The 19,495-nt window shown below is 42.5% G+C and overlaps 1 protein-coding gene and 1 long non-coding RNA gene across 51 annotated transcripts in view; one reads left to right on the forward strand and one right to left on the reverse strand.

Moving 5' to 3' along the window:
- Nucleotides 1-1,391: 1,391 nt before the first annotated feature.
- Nucleotides 1,392-14,974, reverse strand: LOC145511070 (uncharacterized). Its single transcript, XR_014057478.1, has 4 exons — nt 12,913-14,974; nt 5,306-5,434; nt 3,718-4,429; nt 1,392-1,556 (listed from the first exon to the last, which is right to left on the reverse strand). It is a non-coding gene; the product is annotated as an uncharacterized LOC145511070 (long non-coding RNA).
- Nucleotides 14,975-15,071: 97 nt separating this feature from the next.
- Nucleotides 15,072-19,495, forward strand: part of PHF20L1 (PHD finger protein 20 like 1) — a 71,164-nt gene continuing 66,740 nt past the window's right edge. For 25 of the 50 annotated variants that reach the window (XM_081503563.1, XM_081503565.1, XM_081503595.1 and 22 more), the window contains exons 1-2: nt 15,072-15,396; nt 17,561-17,680. Coding sequence is in view for 26 of the 50 variants with exons in the window: in XM_081503554.1 (XP_081359680.1) it covers nt 17,598-17,680 (83 nt within the window). In the remaining 24 variants the exon portion in view is untranslated. The remainder of the gene's footprint in view (nt 15,397-17,560; nt 17,681-19,495) is intronic. The other 25 variants (XM_081503568.1, XM_081503564.1, XM_081503569.1 and 22 more) reach the window with 1 other exon arrangement.

Below are 19,495 nucleotides of genomic sequence, written 5' to 3' on the forward strand. Positions count from 1 at the left end.
AGCGGTCTCCTGGACCGGCAGTGGGGGATAAATCAGACCAGCTGGACGCATCACGGGCATGCCAGGGATGCTCTTCTGCACCAACTCATCACCCCAGCTGTGAGAACATAAGAAAAACTTTCAGAGAAGCAGCACCTCTCACTTATCATCTTCTGGCCATTTTCAGTATGAGTAGTGCGTGGTTGGGAAAATTCCCTGGAGCAGGGCACGGCAACCCACTCCAGTATTCTTGCCTGGAGAATCTCAAGGACAGAGGAGCCTGACAGGCTACAGCCCATAGGGTTGCAAAGGATTGGACACAACTGAAGTGACTTAGCATGTATGCATTTAGTGTATAGTAATGCTTTGCCCAAATCGTTATTGGTAATCAGGAATTGATCCTATTCAATTCAGAAAACTGTCAAATACCAGAACTTGATCTTCTGAAAATGTCTGCAGTGCCAATATGTTTATCCATCAAAGGTTGGACTTTTCAAGAAACTCTGAGTGGTGTTTTAAATTTTATATGGATATGTTTCTGGAGCTGAAGAGTTGGATGCTATTGTAAATCAAAGTGTTAATCACTCAGTCGTGTCTAACTCTCTGCAACTCCATGAACTGTACCCCACCATGCTCCTCTGTCCATGGAATTCTCCAGGCAAGAATGCTGGAATGGGTTGCCATTCCCTTCTCCAGGGGATCTTCCTGGCCCAGGGATTGAACCCAGGTCTCCTGACCTGCAGGCAGATTCTTTACCATCTGAGCTACCAGGGAAGTGCCAGATGTTATTGTAGGGTCCCTATAAAGCCTGCAGTTGTCAGTGATAAAAGAAATAGACCTTCCAGCAATACTGAGGTACATAGGGTAATGGAGAGTCACACAGAGATTCAAACTCTGCCTGCCATACTAGCTGTGCCCCCAGTTTATGACTTAACCTCTGAGTTGTAACTTTCTCATTAAGTTTATAAATGTAATAATATGTATGTCACCGGATGGCTTGGAGCATTAAATGAGGTTTAAAAAAATGAGAATTAAGTGAGTACTCAGCTCAGATGTCCGAGATGGATTCCTTGTTTGTTTTCTGTAAATCATCTTCCCTTCTGAGGCACCAGTCACCAAGCTGCAGGAAACTTAATCTCATTTTTTTCTTGGGGGTTTCCTTTCCCCGTGAGGTTATGCCAAAGGCAGAGTCTTCTGTAGAACACCCCCAGGCAGGAGAAGCTATTAGGAGGTAAGCCCATCTAGTCCGTGGTCAGCAGCTTTCAAAGCTGACCCCTAAGAATCCTTTGCAAAATCCCCTCCCCTTCAGTGGGGGCACAGGCTAATAATTTGCCTCTTCTAAATAGAACAAGACAAAAGTGATGGGTTGCCACTACTATGATTAGGTTACAAAAGTTGATGGCATCTCTTACCACTTTGTCTTACACACTTGGATGGAGCAAGCTGTCATGTTGGAGAAGCACACGTGGCAAGGATCTGAAAGTTGTCTCAAAAGTTGTCCTGAGTCCATGAGCCAAGAATGCAGCCAACAACCACATCAGTGAGCTTTATAAAAGTGGAATGGTGGTTGCCCGGGACTGGGAGGAGAAGAAAACAGGGGAGTGTTGGTCAAAAGATACAAAGTTTCAGTTAAGAAAGATAAGTCCTAGAGCTCTACTGAACAGTATTAAGTATTGCATTGCATACTTAAAAACTTACTAAGAAGGCAGATCTTATGTTAAGTGACCTACCACAAAACAGATGATAAATTGATAGATAGTAGATAGAGCGGGAGGAAATTTTTGAGGGTGATGGATATATATTTATTGGCATTGATTTTAGTGGTGGTTTTGTGGGTGTATATTTATCTCTACACTTAGAGTGTGTATATTAAATACGTTCAGCTTTTTTCTATGTCAATCATGCCTCAGTATGATTGTAAAGTAATTTTTTAAAAAGTAGTTTTAAAATAAGCTTCTAGAAAAAATAAGTTTTTAAAATAGAAATCATTATAAATTCTTTAAGCAATAATGGGCTTTGCAACTACTCAAAAGACACCTGTTCTCATCATTTATGAAAATAATATTCCTTGGAAACCTTTTGGTCACATAACATCTCATAAAACTAAGTCTGTGTCTCAGAAACTTTAATGTACTGTGAATCACTTGGGGATTTTGTAGAAGTGACTAGGTCTAAGGTAGCAATAGAGATTCTGTATTTGTAAGCAGTTCCTCGGCTTCCCTGGTGGTTCAGAGAGTGAAGAATCTGCCTGCAATGTGGGAAACCTGGGTTTGATCCCTGGGTTGGGAAGATGCCCTGGAGGAGGGCATAGCAACCCACTCTAGTATTCTTGCCTGGAGAATCCCCATTGACAAAGGAGCTTGGCAGGCTACTGTTCGTGGGGTTGCAAAGAGTCAGACATGACTGAGCGACTAAGCATACACACACACACACAACCAGCTCCTGATGAAAACACTGTAGTTTATACACTGCTTTTTGGTGAGCAGGATGCTAGTAAGTACACTTTGGGAAATGCTAATATTACTTGGAGCATGTCATGAATTAATTTTCAAATACTATAAGCAATAAATAAACACATCTGCATGCTTGCTTAACTCCTTCAAGTACTCATGATTTCCCAACCTACCTAAGCCTCACCCGCCTCTGGATTTCTGTGTCTCATTAAATGGCATCACCTTCCATTCAACTGCTCAGGTCAGGAGACTCGGAGCAGTCAACATTATTTCCTCTGTAGCCCTTGAATGAGACTCTCTCCATCTCCACTGTCAGTTCTAGAGCTCCAGAGGCCACCTTCTCTCATCTGGACTTCAGTACCAACTTTCTGTCACCTGCTTCTTTTGAATACATTCCTCAAGTCAGGGATCCCCAACCTTTGGGATCTAATGCCTGATGATCTGAGGCTGGAGCTGATGTAATAATAATAGAAATGAAGTGCACAATAAATGTCGGAGAAGGCAATGGCACCCCACTCCAGTACTCTTGCCTGGAAAATCCCATGGACAGAGGAGCCTGGTGGGCTGCAGTCCATGGGGGCACTAAGAGTCGGACACGACTGAGCGACTTCGCTTTCACTTTTCACTTTCATGCATTGGAGAAAGAAATGGCAACCTACTTCAGTGTTCTTGCCTGGAGAATCCCAGGGATGGGGGAGCCTGGTGGGCTGCTGTCTATGGGGTTGCACAGAGTTGGACACGACTGAAGCGACTTAGCAGCAGCAGCACAATAAATGTAATGCGCTTGAATCATCTGGAAAACAACCCCCACCCCACCCTTATATGTGGAAAAACTTTCTTCCACGAAACCAGTCCCTGGTGCCCAAAACGTTGGGGACTGCTGCTCTAAGCCACCACCAGAATGATGTTTGCAATGTAAATATCTGATTACTTTGTTCCTCTGATTAAATACTTCAGTGGCTTGTCATTGCTCCTCTCTCAGATCAAGTTCAAAGTCCCTTCCAGTATCTACAAGGTCCTGGGAGGTCCAGTACTGCCTATTTTCCAGCCTCTCTTTCCCTCACCACACCCCATCTTTCTAGAATTCAATCATGGTGGCTTTTTGTTTTTTCAGGTTCTCCAGCTTAGTCCCAACTCAAACTCTTTGAACACGCTATTTCCTTTGTCCCTGGCCATCTCCTTCCCTAGCCACTGTCTCTCCTACTCATCTTTTAGATGCAAACAGCTCTTTCTCAGAGCAGAGCTATAGCTTTCCAGGTGGCACAGTGGTAAAGAATCCACCTACCAATGCAGGAGACACAAGAGATGCCGGTTTGATCCATGGGTTGGGAAGATCACCTGGTGTAGGAAATGGCAACCCACTCCAGTAAGAATCTCATGTTCAGAAGAGCATGGTGGGTTATAGTCCATGGGGTCTCAAAGAGTTGGACACAGTGGAGCAACTGAGCATACATAGTAAAAGTCAAAGCCCAAATCTTAGTGGCTTGTAGCAATTATCATGTATTGTCCCACATAGTGGCTTTATGTGTCAATATGGTTAAACTGACCATATGTCTCAGAATTCTTTCTCTGTATGTCCCTAGCTAGGATGGGCCAGAATTGCAATTAGTACAAGAGCTGGAAGGTGGGGATTCAGGAGGAGCCATGGTATTCCTTCGAAGGTTCATGTAGCTCAGGCCTCATTGTTGTTCATGCAAAATTTCACAGACCTACTTGCTGGCTCACTGCATGGACTGGACCTAAAGCTCCGATCCCTGAGGGTTTGCTTCCTTCAGCTTCCCAAATCCTGGTCCAGGAGTGAGAGTGGCTCTGCAGCTGGGCACCCATGGCAATGAAGTTGGAGGCTTAGAAATGGGAAGAGGCCAACGTGGGTTTCAGTGATAGACGGAGTCATGTTCCAGCTGGTTCTTCAGGGATTTCAGTGGTCCCCTCTCACCCTACTTCCGGGCAACCTTTTGATCCTGACCAATCCCCTTACAACTTCCGGTTCAGCATCCCTGCAACAAAAAAATAAACTGAAACTCTCTCACCAGTGTCTAAAATTGTTCCCTTCTCTCTCAAAAACCTAATGCAAAGAAACTGTATACCTAACATAATCTCAGAGGGTCTGGACCACTCTTGGTTCACAACGTGGCCCCTGTACACAGAAAGCAGGGACACACCAAAGAAAGAGGCAGAGAACTCCAGACTGGTAGTTGACAGGCTGAACAAATAATGGAACTTACTTCCAAGACTTGTCTTGAGCACCACAAGATGAGTAGATCTCTGTACCCACCCGATTGAATCTCTAAAATTTACATAGAGGTTTCAACCAGATTTAGTCATGTATTCAGTCCAGGTTGTCCCAGTAACAACTTACTCTCTCAAAGCTGCATCACTGAAAGTGACTCGCTTGGCAGTAACAGTGGGCAGAACAAATATTCCAAAGACAGGGGGTGGGGGTTTGGGGGGTAGGAAGGGTGAGTAACCTTCCACTGGCTGGATCCAGTTTACAGGTAACCCTTTGGTCACATTCTGTCCACGACCTCCTCCAATAACCACACATATCCTTGTAGCATCTTTATAAGCAAACCGTAAGTAGCACAATTTTTCTTCCTATTGTGAGGATGATCAATTGCACGTTTACACTGCTCATTTCAGTAACTCACATCTTTCTACAGCCAACTGTGTGATTAGTGGTAAACAACAGCAACAGATTTTTTTCCCAATATATTTAAGTACCTTACATTTTTACAGACTTTGTATTGTCTGTGGCCAAAAGAAAATTCTCTTCTAAAAGCAAGTCTCTTAAATAGTAACAATAATCATATCTGCAAAAATAAAACAAAATTGTCTAAGATTCAATGCTTACTTAAAAAAAAATGCATACTTACCATCATTCCTGATGATTCTGCTTCTTAGGTTGAATCTGACCAACACATCTTGCCCTGTGTTGGCTGCAAGTTGGCTGTAGCTCTGCCCCTCAGGCCTTTATTCCAGGAACCAGGCTGGAGGATCAGCTCCTGGGGGTGGGGTGGGGAGGACATGTCTTGAGTTGGCACTTGAAATTTCCACTCGTATTTTATTGGTCAAAGCAGATCATGCAGCCAGCCTCAGTGTCAGTGGGGTAAGTACACGTCTCCATGGGAAGCACTGCAAGTCACAGGGTGATGAATGGGGACTGGAGTAGATGTATGTGGGGAAGAAAGGGAATAGCTTGAAATTATTATGTAGTTTATAGCCCTCCATCTTGGTCACAAATATTTACCTCCTCTCTAACTTTCAAACATACTGAGAGGCTGTATCTCCATAGAGAACACCCTCAAATCCTATTCAATCATAGCCACAGATTTCAAGTCTAGAATCTTCTAATATTTCTATATTGGTTCCTTTTTATATGGAGATTTCTGAACCATCTTACCCCCTACACCCAACATTCAATACTGGAAGGACAGGATATTTCCCCCCTAAACTTTCCCCTTTAGAAAGGGGATTAATGGCAGACACACAGGAATGGCTGTTTCATAGAAACTCTATAACTGAATAGTCAAACACTGCAAGAGCCCTGGGTGTAGATCCAGTGGATGGAAGATGCTCCTGATAATACTCTAATTCTATTCCTGAGGTGCGGCAACCCAGGCAATTATTTGTGGCTCTTGGTTTCACCCTCTGGAAAGTAAGTCAATCCTTTTCCTTACTCTCCTTGACCACCTCTGAAAACTAGAGAATATGCCTTTTTTGGGAACAGAGCAACTTTCTCAGCCCACTTTCTTTTCCTAGGAGTGGGAAAATGGGAGAAGTCCTCTGAAATCTTGAATTGTTATAATGTCTTTGATACCAAGCCAGTACCTCTTTGGCTGTACATTCTGTCAAAAACATAGTCAACCATTTAAAAAAATTTATTTATTTTTGGCTGTGCTGGGTCTTCATTGCAGGTTGGACTTTTCTCTAGTTGCAACAAGGCAGTGGGCAGGGGGCTACATTCTAGTTGCTGTGCGTGGGCTTCTCATTGGGTGCCTTCTCTTATCACAGAGCACAGGGCTCTAGGGCATGCAGGCTTCAGTAGTTGTGGCCCCCAGGCTCTCAAGTGCAGTCTCAGTAGTTGTGGTGCATGGCTCAGTTCCCCCACAACATGTGGAATCTTCCCAGACCAGGGATCAAATCCACATACCCTGCATTGGCAGGCGAATTCTCAACCACTGAACCACCAGGGAAGTCCTACATTCAGTTCAGTTCAGTCGCTCAGTCGTGTCCGACTCTTTGCGACCCCATGAACTGCAGCACGCCAGGCCTCCCTGTTCATTGCCAACTCCCGGAGTCTACCCAAACCCATGTCCATCGAATTGGTGATGCCATCCAACCATATCATCCTCTGTCGTCCCCTTCTCCTGCTGCCCCCAATCCTACCGAGCATTAGGGTCTTTTCCAATGAGTCAACTCTTCGCATGAGGTGGCCAAAGTATTGGAGTTTCAGCTTCAACATCAGTCCTTCCAATGAACACCCAGGATTGATCTCTTTTAGGATGGATTGATTGGATCTCCTTGCAGTCCAAGGGACTCTCAAGAGTCTTCTCCAACACCACAGTTCAAAAGCATCAATTCTGCGGTGCTCAGCTTTCTTCACCGTCCAACTTTCACATCCATACATGACCACTGAAAAAACCATAGCCTTGACTAGATGGACTTTTGTTGGCAAAGTAATGTCTCTGCTTTTAAATATGCTATCTAGGTTGGCCATAACCTTCCTTCCAAGGAGTAAGCGTCTTTTAATTTCATGGCTGCAATCACCATCAGCAGTGATTTTAGAGCCCCCAAAAATAAAGTCTGACACTGTTTCCACTGTTTCCCCATCTATTTCCCATGAAGTGATGGGACCAGATGCCATGATCTTAGTTTTCTGAATGTTGAGCTTTAAGCCAACTTTTTCACTCTCCTCTTACACTTTCATCAAGAGGCTCTTTAGTCCTTCTTCATTTTCTGCCATAAGTAAGGGTGGTGTCATCTGCATATCTGAGGTTATTGATATTTCTCCCGGCAATCTTGATTCCAGCTTGTGTTTCTTCCAGCCCAGCGTTTCTCATGATGTACTCTGCATAAAAGTTAAATAAACAGGGTGACAATATACAGCCTTGACGTACTCCTTTTCCTATTTGGAACCAGTCTGTTGTTCCATTTCCAGTTCTAACTGTTGCTTCCTGACCTGCATACAGGTTTCTCAAGAGACAGGTCAGATGGTCTGGTATTCCCATCTCTTTCAGAATTTTCCACAGTTTATTGTGATCCACACAAAGGCTTTGGCATAGTCAATAAAGCAGAAATAGATGTTTTTCTGGAACTCTCTTGCTTTTTCGATGATCCAGCGGATATTAGATTTTCTTAAAACTGATGTTCTCAAATCACCTTTGTTACTAATGTGTCTTTTTAGAATTTACATAATACTTCTTGCAGTTCTAATTGTCATGGGAGTAATTTTTAAATTACTGAGTTGGAGTTGGAGAGAGACAAGAAACAGACTGAGAAACTGGGGTGGGGGGGTAGGGAGTTTGTAGAGGAGGAAGATAGAGAGAGACTGATTAGTTAGTGAAAGGCCTGTAATAAAGTCTTAATAAAAGCTTGCATTCTTGGCAGCAGGAACAGTGCCTTACTCATCTCCATGATCTCCAGCAGCAAATAGAGGACTTGAACCAAAGTGAGTCTTCATAAAATGTGTGTTTTCATAGAATCACAGAGAGGGAACTAGAGAACCCCCAGAGATGACAGTGATTAGATATAAGGGTACCCATGATAGGTGAGAAAGGAACATTTGGAAACACCTGGCATTTGTGTATCAATTATCATTTGGAAAACATATAAGGCTGGTTCCTTCTAATTTAATCCTCATTACAACTCCATGAAGTAGACTTAAGATTCTCACGTATGTGTGAGGAAAGGAAAATCAGAGAAGTGTCTAGACCCCAACCACTCTGGTAATAGTGTCAGGTCTAACATACAATTTCTGGTATTCTTAATCTCTGGTTTTCATACACTTTCTTACTTTAAGTTGCCACTAAAAGACAACAGCAAGAAACACATTAATGGATTGATTTCCTTCAAATATATAGTCTCCTATGATCTTCACGGTACTTGTAGTTCTCAAGAATTAATAAATAAATAAATAAAAAGGAAAGAAAATAAAGGAGATCAAAGGATGTTTACCTTTTTCTTGGGGACACTGGCTCTGTTGAATGTTTTGCAACATGCAAAAGAGGAAGTAATCCAATACCTGACCACAAGGTTGGATTGCCTCAGTGTTTTTTCACTAAGACAAAACTGTGGACTGTGGCAACACATGTCCTAACAAGTTCTCTGCCCTGGTCCAGCCCTCTCCCATCCCCCACAGGTAGAACTCTCTTTCATCTGAGTGTCTTGACAGTTACCTTGGAGATATTGATATTGTTTTCCGGTCCTGACCATCAGGACAGATACTTAGTCAAATTGCAAGTGACCAGTTAGAGCACATATTTTGACCCTGAATATGCCTTCATGCTGTATCAAGATGACCTGTTAGTGTATTAGTCTACTGGACTACACTATTAATGCCTTTGATCAAGAATTAAGCTTATTCATCCGTATGCTTCTTGGGCCTAGCGCTGAACTTGGCACATTGCCAATGTTCAATAAATGCTGTGGAAGAATTGGAAGTAGCATGCTGTTTTTGATTTGTCAGAGTTTGAATCAAAACTAGAAAGAGTATGCATCACAAGATGAGTGGATAAAAATGATGTGGTATATGGGGAACGAATATAACGGAATATAATGGAATACCAACTCAGCCGTAAAAAAAGGAGGAAAATTTTGCCATCTGGAACAACATGGATGCACTTGGCATTATGCTAAGTGAAACAAGTTAGATATAAAGACAAATACTGTATGATATCACTTATATGTGGAATCCAAAAAATACAAGAGACTAGTGAACATAATAAAAAAGAAGCAGACTACTCACAGATGTAGAGAACAAGTTAGCGGCTGTAGATAGATGGTCATTTGGAGTTAGAGTCAGTATAAGTCAGTGGCAATGAATATTAGTTGTTTTTGTTGTCTGGTTCCCATTTTCTTTCTAGTAACAGCACCTCAGTTTTCTTTAAAAGACCCACGTATCCCCATCTCTCAGTCCCTGAGGCTGGGGCTGGGCTCCACTTCCACTGGCTTGGTTGGAGATTGGACCCAGGTTCATGACAAATCAGTGTAAGTCATTTCCAAGGCCACTACACTTGATTCAGAATTGGGCACCTGATTCAATTTAGACCAATGAGAGAATGATGTCTAGGACACATTTTTATGTTCTTTAGGATGTTTCAGTGATAAGTCGGAAGCTGTTGGGGACCTGGATGTGGATCCCAAGAATCAAGCTAATCCATAGGAAGCAGAGTGCAAGGTATTATCATTTGATCCCTAATTCAAACCACCCCAGAAGGCAAAATATCCCATCTCCCTTTTTAATTCCATAAACAGAAATTCCATTTATGATTAGGTCTGTTTGTATTGAATTTCTGTCTCATGCAACCACAAGACTCTTAACATACCGCAGGTATGAAACTTCCATGTACATAAGAATCATTTAGGAAGGCTGTTAAAATGCAGATTTTCAGTCTCTATGGCTAAGATACAGGTTAGGGCCCATGAACGTGCATTTTAACAAACAGCCTGAGTGGGTCTAATGCCAACGACTGATGGACCAATGCTAGAGAAACACTGAGGGAGTTCATGGAAGTGATAACAGTAAACAACAATAACCAGAATCAGAGGAATTTCAAAGTATTAGGTGGTACATGCACGCGTGGCAAGTCATTTCAGTTGTGTCAGACTCTTTGAGACCCCATGGACTGTAGCCTGCCAGGCTCCTCTGTCCATGGGATTCTCCAGGCAGGAATAGTGGGATGGGTTGCCATGCCCTCCTCCAGGGGATCTTCCCAACCCAGGGATTGAACTCACGGCTCTTAGGTATCCTTCATTAGCTGGCAGGTTCTTTACCACTAGAGCCACCTGGGAAGCCCATTGACATCATACCTGGAAGTAAAGAGCTCATCCTTTGTTTAGTTATCAAAAATGGGAAAATTCATCGAGCAATCAGGAGTTTATTTCATATTCAATTCTTTTCCATTTAGGAAATTTCTGATTTCTCTCTTTTTTTTTTTTCTCTTGCTTTACGTAGCATGATCATATGTCTCAGTTTGTCCATGACTGCCCAGATATCCACCTGTTGCTCTGGTATAATTATTAATAGCACTTCTTCCCATTCTTAAAAGTGTCCCAGGTTTGGATGATAAATTTTATGGTCACTCCATTGCTTCAGGGCAATCTACACAAGTTCTTTGTCATTCAGGCCTCTTACTGTGTTTTTCCAAGTTTTTTTCTGAGCGAAACTTTTTTTTTTCTATTTTATGACCTTTACTAGCAGAGACTCATTAATTACTGTCAAGTTAAACATCCTCAGAAATCTCAGAAACCCAGGTAGCTTTGGAATAGCATATAAACTTCCAATAAAATAAATAAAGTTGTCTAGAATATCTCATCGTTCTCAGGGCTGACTCATTCTAAGAAAGCAGCCTATGAACCCAGAAATCCCAATGGGAAATGCATTAGGAATGTGAGTAGAACACTGTGTGTGAATATATGGGAGAGATGCTATCTCTCTGGCAGGTTCGTACCGGGTCTAGGCGCCAAACTGCCAGAAATTAATTCTGGAACAACTATCACTTCTGGTCAATTGATTAAACGATACGGTGCTAGAGAGACAAGAGAACCAAATTCTTTGGCAGGTGAAGAATGTGACATTGGTGCCATTTTCAAAGATTTGTAAGTGGAATAGATAATGTGCAAAGGATGTTTCTATTTTTTAGAAATTTAAATTGCTTCAATTTTCTTCACTGATGCTAATTATATGTATTAAAGCAACACACACAAAATAGCTTTCTTGTGTTTTATATGTAATTCAGGAATACCTGGTGTTTAGGAATGACTTCCTCTCTTAAGATAGGTATATACAGTTCTTGACTATTCCAGGAGATATTATGGTTCCATGTGCATATTTCTAATGTTGGAGGAATTTAGTTCAGTGATTTCTGCCTAAGGACCCTTGTTTCAAGATAATTTGCCCACTGCTTGTTTGGTTCCACTCAAACACAGCTGTAAGTTCTTTCTATCTAAATTTGGAGATGAAGTGACTGATGGCTAACACTTACCATCTGGATGAGGGGTGTGTTGGGTGGGAGAGAACAGAGAGGACAGGGCGATGCATAGCTTACTGTATAGCTGGGGAGTCATCTCTAGACTTTCTATATCTTGTATCCTTTCCCTAGCTCTGACCTTTGACTTTCTAGAGTCAAAAGCAGCAATGATAGCCTATATGAGCTTTCTATCAATCTTATAGGACTTAATGTCCCCTTTTTAGAGTTAATATTATGTTAACCCCCTCTGTACTTCTCTGAAATTAAATCCATAAATGAAATAATCAAACTCCACACTGATTTTTTAAAAAAATCAATACAATGCCATATGATAAATTAAAAATACATTATTTATGAAAATAACTCAATAAAAATAATATACATCACAGTACACAGGTGTTCAGCCTTGACTCACAGAGCCACAGTGAAGTGGTCAAGTGCTAGCACAGAAATTTAGATTTATCCTGAATGTGACAGCTGTAAAATGCAGAGTGACATCGATGTGTTCTATCAGTGCTTCAACTACTATGAGTGGCCCTGCTATTGGTGACACGATTTTAAAGGTGCAGTAAACCCTTGGTAATATACAAAGAGGACAGCCTTCTGTCATGTTATATAGTGGTTTCAGTCCTTGAAAATTGAGTGTACATTAAAACCTTGCAAAAATATTGTGTGCTTATGTGTAAGACAGTTCTATGCTGAGAAAATGGTGAACAGTTTCTTTTTTTAATTAAAAATTTTTTTTTACCTATGTAAATGTTTGGAGCACCATTCAAAAGTCATGTGTGACCTATGGCAATTCTTCAAGGTATTGGAGTAACTTAAAGGTATTGGAGTAACTTGTACATTCCTGGAGGTTCGTAGCTCTCCCCACTAAGATGAGGTCCCTCCCCACTCAGTTGCCGCAGTGCCTTAACCCAATCATGTGACAACTAAAATTACACACATTCACACCGCCCCACCCCCCCAAGCCCCACCCATTTCCAAGGTGCCCTTTAAAGAAAGGTATTGACTCCATTGAGAAGACTCACCCATACAATCCACTCAAGCAAGGAATGATTTACATTAGACCTAGTTTCCATTTATTTTCTTTCAAGTTACGTTATTGAGGGATCTCTTGTTAAATCCCAATTAAAATGGAAGAATCATCTGTTCAGGGTAAACTGGTAGATTGTCAGCCAACTATGGAGACTGGATAGACTCTCTGCTATCCTTTATGTACGTATTCTATTTAAATTACAACTTCAAATTTTCAGTGATGTAAAACAATGAATATACATATTTTTTCTCACCTACTGGTTTGTGGGTCAGCAGAGATTTTGCCAGGGTTCAGTTAGTTAGCTCTGGGCTGAAATCAGAAATGTGATTACTGGTATTGCCAGTGCTGCTGGAAAATTTTTTTTCTCATTTTGAGCATCACTAGCAGCTTCTGACGGAGAAGGCAATGGCACCCCACTCCAGTACTCTTGCCTGGAAAATCCCATGGACGAGGACCCTGGTAGGCTACAGTCCATGGGGTCGCTAAGAGTCGGACGACTGAGCAACTTCACTTTCGCTTTTCCCTTTCATGCACTGGAGACGGAAACGGCAACCCACTCCAGTATTCTTGTCTGGAGAATCCCAGGGATGGGGGAGCCTGGTGGGCTGCCATCTATGGGGTCGCACAGAGTCAGACACGACTGAAGCAACTTAGCTGCAGCAGCAGCAGCAGCAGCAGCAGCAGCTTATGATACACAGTTCTCAGTGAGAGAGTCTAATTGGTGTAGATGAGAATGGGACTTTAGCCGCAAGGGAAACTGAGAACATAAGTTTCTTATACTTGCATCTTATTCAGTGCAAGGTTGGAAGTCTTCACCCTAAGGCTCATAAGGTGAGTGTGTATGTCAGTTTTCATTAGGTAACAAACAACTTGCAAAATTTCAATAGCTTAAACCAACAATTATTTTTTCTTTATACTATGTATCAGTTGTGGATTAGCGTCATCATAATCTTTTTAGAATATGGGTTGTTATAACAGTAACCATCTCAGAAATTGCATTTCACTGTGCCAGACACAGACAGTTTGGTGAACTGGCTTTTTAAATTACCAACTGGCTGTGACAAAACTTCCAATTTCATTTAATTAGCCAGAGCAAATCGAATGGTCACACATAATTCAAAGGAGGGTGGAAAATATAAACCTGCCATGTGTACAAAAGATTCTGGAAATATATGGTGTACTGTACTAACGACAATCATGATGGGAAATTTCCCAAACATGGAAAGGGATTTCAGATACTGGTCAACAGAAAAACCAAGAAGACAAATGTCCACAGAGATCGTCTTATTTATATCTTTTCTGTATATTGCCATCTTTCAGTGTAATTTAGTAGCTATTAGTAACATAGTAAGTGCTGACTGAATGTCTGTTGAATAAAAGATATGGATGTAGTTATTTAAATTACTGAATCTCACTATACTGGAAGCTTAAAGAGTGAGACTTTGCTATTTTAACTCCGCTCTGTAATGTGTGATAAATGTATTGTGTTGTTTGTATGTATGCAAAATTGCATTTAGAAAGCTTGCGAATCAGAGTAGCAACCTGGAAAGAGAAAAAAAATGTATATCTCAAAATTCTTTCAATGTGTTCACTTGTTGGTTTCCCTTACAGTAGGGGCGCTTGCTTCTGTGACTAGTACAGAGTTTGGTTATGGTAGGTGTTCAAGAAAAGTAGTTCTGCTATCATTCTTCATGTATTCTTAGGTTGCCATGCCCTTCTCCAAGGGATCTTCCAAACCAGGGACCGATCCTGGATTTCCCGCATTGCAGGCAGATTCTTTAGCATCTGAGCCGTCAACGAAGCCCTATTCTTAGGAAAGTCACTTTAGTTTAGCCATAGGTTCTTCAGCTGTATCCGTCCCCCACGGGCAACCCCACACAAAATGTCTTAGTAATATTTGCCTTTTGTATTGTAAGGATCTCCTATAGAGGAATACAATTGTGCGATTGTAGTTGTCATGTGATGCACTCACAGCACAAGGCCTGCCATAAAGGAGGCATTCAACAGACGTTTATTCACTTTTATAACAGTAACCACTTGCTCTATTCTTTACGTGGAATGGGGGTGCAGTGTGCATATATCAATACAAAAGTTTGCCCAGGATGCAGGAATTGAGGACATTTTGAGAGTCCGGTTAAAACAAATCAACAGTATTAACATTCAGTGGGCTTAGGCCTCATCTCCCAAAGGTCAAACACTTCACAACTGCCAATGAGGCGCCCGAGCCCGTGTTCCTTCGTTGCTAACCGGGGCCCCTGCAGCCAGCGGTCAGCCAACTACCGCAAAGCCCCGCCTCCCAAAGCGGCCCTCCAATCGGCCGCGCGGCCCGCGCCCAACCCTCTTGCGTCACGTGACGCGCCCAGGCCCGCTTCCGGCGCGTCGCGGGCGGCTGACGTCGCCGGGCCCGGCGTCGCGTCAGGGCTGGCCGGCGGCGGCGGCGGCGGTGGCGGCGGCGGTGGCGGCGGCGGTGGCGGCGGCGGTGGCGGCGGCGGTGGCGGCGGCTGAGGAGGCGATGGCAGCAGACACCGAGCGGGCTTGAGCGCTCGGACCTGCTCCCTCCCCGGCGCGACCTCGGGCCCGACCCGGCGCTGCGGCCCCGGCTCGCTCCTATCTGCTCCCTCCGCGACCGCTGCCTGGGCGGAGGCCGGTGGTGGAGGCCCGGGGTGGCCGTCCGGTTCGCGCCCCGGCTCGGCCCCGGACAGCCCGACAACTGTGCAAAAAAGAGGAGGCCGAGTCGGTAAGAGACAGCGGCGGCGGCAAGGCCTGGAGCCCGCCGGGCCCCCAGCCTGGCCCACCGGGACACCCCCGCGCTGGTGTCTGTCTCTGGCCCGCTTCCCTCCCCGTAACTCGCCTCCCCTATTGTCTGGGCGCCGCCGCTCCGTCTCCCCCTCCCTTCCTTCCCCCGCCGCCTCTCGCCGGGGGCCGGACGGCTGTCAAACCCGGAGGCGTCTCCTACACCCTGCGAGCCGGGTCTGAGCCTTTTCTGTCGGTCTCTGGTCACCTCCCTCCCGCGCCGCATCACCAACCACCCCCCTTCCTTCCAACCACCACCGTTTCTTTGGCCCCGCGGCCATTCCCTGACCCCGGCCTCACTCTCCCAGTGTTTTGTGTCTTCTTGCTAAATTTTCTCTTCCCGCCGTTTGTCAGGTCCACAGGTTTCACAGTCCTTATATATTTTTGCTTTCTTGTTCGTTTTCCTTCCCGATGTTTTTTGCCCCCTCTTCGTTCTCTCTGTCCCCCTTTCTCTTGGCTTCAAGTTTTACCCCTCAATAGAACTGTTTACTTGGTCTTACTTTTCCTTAATTCACATCCCTCCCATCTGTCCCTCTCTCAAGAAAAGGAAATCTTGCTTTTTCTGAAACCTCATCCAGAAGCACCTCTGAGAGGATTGTATGTCCTAACTTTGTCACTTCCTGTGGGTTCTAAGTTTGATCCTAGAAATGTTAGTGTAACTGGTCGGTTACCCTTCCTAAGTTTTCCTTGTGAAGAACAGCAGGACAAGTGGATTCGATTTCTACGCAAAACATTTAAGTAACCGCCTTGGATGTTGCACACTGACCTGACCGCTATTAAAAATATTCATACTGTTGTTTCTTTTATACCGAATGCCCTCTGGCTGAGCTTGCTGTTAACTTTAATTCACTAATCTTCGCTGCTGCCAGGGCCGGCAGGAGGATATCACCCCCCGCTCCCTCCCTCTGCCCCCCCCTCCACTGGCCACTCCATGAGTATTTAAGTTTGATTTTTACATTTTTTATTTATGGCATGTATTGTTATATTTGGCATATATGGCATGTACTTTCCCTTACCTAGCAGATTCTTCCTAAGAGAAAAGGGCAGTTGGTTTTTATGCTTGCTGTTATGTTTTGTCCCTTTTCAGTTGTGACAAAACCATTGAAAAAGCATGGTACAGTTGTGTGTTTTCTTTTTTAAACTGGGAGGGAGCATAGTCATATTTGTAATTCTTAATTTCAAAAAGGTTTTAAGGATTTCTCCTCTCCCACATCAGCAGTAGGTTTCTATTCCTGATTAAATATATTTTGATTAAGCTGTCTCAAAATACATCCATGTTCCTCAGGTGCTAGTTTGTGAAAAAGAGGCTACCAAATGTGCTGAATATCCACTGGCCAAAATGATAGTGAATATTCTACATGTCCATGGTCTAGAGAGGAATAGGTATTCCTTTATAGTTTTTTGTTTGTTTGAACTACAGCCACTTTTATTGCCAATGTGGGTACTGTCTATATAGAAATATAGTAGAAATTCTGAGAGTTAAAACTCTATGTCATTGTTGCTTATTGAATATGAAGAAAATGAGGTTTCTTCTGCAACTTTATGTTAGTTAAAATTATTGAATCATGTGCTACCAGGTGGAAGATCATAGGTAGTGAAAAATCCTAATCACTAGAGGAATTACTTTACTAGAAGTGTGTGTACTGTTTTTTCATCTTTATGTTCTTTATTGTCTTATAAAGTGCTTCATAAGGCACTCAATAATATTAGTTGAAAAACTTGGTTAATTTGTTCTCTTAAGAATTTCAGTAGTCATGTGCCAGATCACTCAGTTGTCTTGATTTTTCAAAGATGGCAAAACATTTTCAACTGTTATCTTGAAGAATTTTCTTGAATATTTTCAAGTTAAAATTTAAAGCACTTTAACCATTAGTGTTAATCCTCATTTGTTCATTCTTCAAAAGTAGTTAACTTTTTTAATGTCCTTTTTCTTAATTTATTAGTAAGATTGCCTGCAAGTTGCACAGTACTTTTATTGGCAATCATCATTCAAATTTCTTAAAAAATTTGGTGGTTATTTTAACTTCTCACGTAATGTTTAAAAAATTCTGTTTAATCACTTGTGCCTTTTATGTATCAGAACCTAACATTTTTTTTTCTCTCTTGAGGTAGTGAAAAGAGAATCCTGAAGAATAGGATCTCAAGATGAGTAAAAAACCCCCAAATCGTCCTGGAATCACTTTTGAGATCGGTGCTCGTTTGGAGGCACTGGACTACTTACAAAAATGGTATGGAAAATACGGAGCCCCTGAAGTAAAGCCCAGTATCTGTAGTCTGCATGGGTTGGTTAATTGCTCTTTTCCTGACAGTGGCAGAAACATTACCTTGTTGACATTTTGAATAAGCTATACATTGTTTTTTAGTTTTCCTACTCTTCAACAGATTTTGCAGTTATCAGCACCTTTGTGTACTTAATATGAGCTCTGTGGGTGGTGGGAGAGAGAGAGGATTAATCTAAGTAACTAGGTTCCCAAGTTTTATATAAAACTTGATGTAAATCTATTTTTTGGGGAGCCTGTTTCATAGCTGGTCTTTCAAACTACAGAATATGTTGATGGTTAGCATAGTCGTCATTGGCTAGTCCACCTGAAACCAAAACCCAATATATCTCTCTCCTCCCCAGAGTGTGGTGACCTAAAGGCGAGTTTTCGCTATTTGCAGTTTTAAATGAGTAATCCTTTCAGGCCTTCTCTTATTTCTACCTCTGCCTGTGATAAGTGGTGAATTCGGATAGTTCCAGCATATGCCTACATACAATGGTGTAGGAGAAATTGGTTACCTGGTGTAAAATCACTGCCCAGAAAGGAGAGAAAGGAAAATAGCATATACTAGGATGGCTGGACCACAGTAGGAATAAGAATTCTCTCTTTCTCCTCGGGCATGCCTTCCTCATTCTCTTTAGCTGGTCTCTAGCTCTCCTCTCTGGGTGGATGTCTCTTGGTGCCATTCTCAGCCCCCTACTCAAGAGATGGGCATTGGAGAGCCTCCTCTCCTGGGAGTGGTTCAGTCTCAGCTCCACTTGAAGCCCGTTTATTCTGATGAAGGGTCTAGCAGTTCAGCAACTCTATCAGACTTTTGGACATTTTCTACAATTCTCTTAAAGATGTAGTGGGCATGTTGTAGATTTGTCTTTGATTGATTTGTATTAAGTCAACTTCCTGAGTTGGCAATGGCAGGCAGAGAAATCTTGTTTAGTCATGATGTTTGACTTTAGACCAGCCTGGAGTTTTTGTCTGTTAGCATCCGGTGTTGGAACTCTGCACAAGTCTGTGACCCCTGGCTTAATGGGTCTTTTTGGGACCGTTCGAATATACAGTTTGAGGTGGGAAGGTGGTTATTTGGCCTCATGCCACCAAGCTGCATCTCAGTGAGGGGCTTTTTAGGGGGCTTACTTACTCTCATAAGGTGGAAAATACACACAGTGTTCTCAGGAGGTGCTTGGAAAATACTTGGGAACCTGGCAGTTTAGCATCCCTTCCTAGTCATGATGGTAAACAGTGTCTCCAGGTGTTGCCAGTTTTTCTGGGATTGGGGGGGCTCTCTGTGCCCCTGATGGAGAGCCTCTGCGTTAGACTGTACAAGGAAAGATGCTATTTTAGTCCATAATTAACTCTGTTTGGTCTTGATTTTGACCAAAGGAAACTTTTTACTTTGAAGGGACTCACAGTTGAATCTCTCTTGTGATAGAAGAGGATGAGAAATGCTACTACTTTGATGTTAATCTTTACTTTTTTTTCGTTTGTTAAAGTTACTAGCTTTTTTATTTTTTTTTCTAGTTTAATTCATAAGATTCTTTTCTTAGGCTTCCAAACTGACAAAGTTGCAATTGAATTAGCTTCCAGTTTTGAAAAGTACATAGTTTATTAGTCCTTCCAGTGGCCTTCAGGGGTATTGACATAATTAATTTTGGTATTTGTAAGAAATTCACTTATGGTGAAATGCTTCCTAATTCATTAGCTGTTAAATCAATGATTCAGTAGTTAAAAGAAAAAGATTATAAAAAGGACTTCTTTAAAAATTAAGTCTGAGTTTGCTTTTAGAGT

The sequence above is a fragment of the Giraffa tippelskirchi genome, chromosome 6, assembly GCF_054371585.1.
Source record: "Giraffa tippelskirchi isolate mGirTip1 chromosome 6, T2T-mGirTip1v1.2.pri, whole genome shotgun sequence".
NCBI lineage: Eukaryota > Metazoa > Chordata > Mammalia > Artiodactyla > Giraffidae > Giraffa > Giraffa tippelskirchi.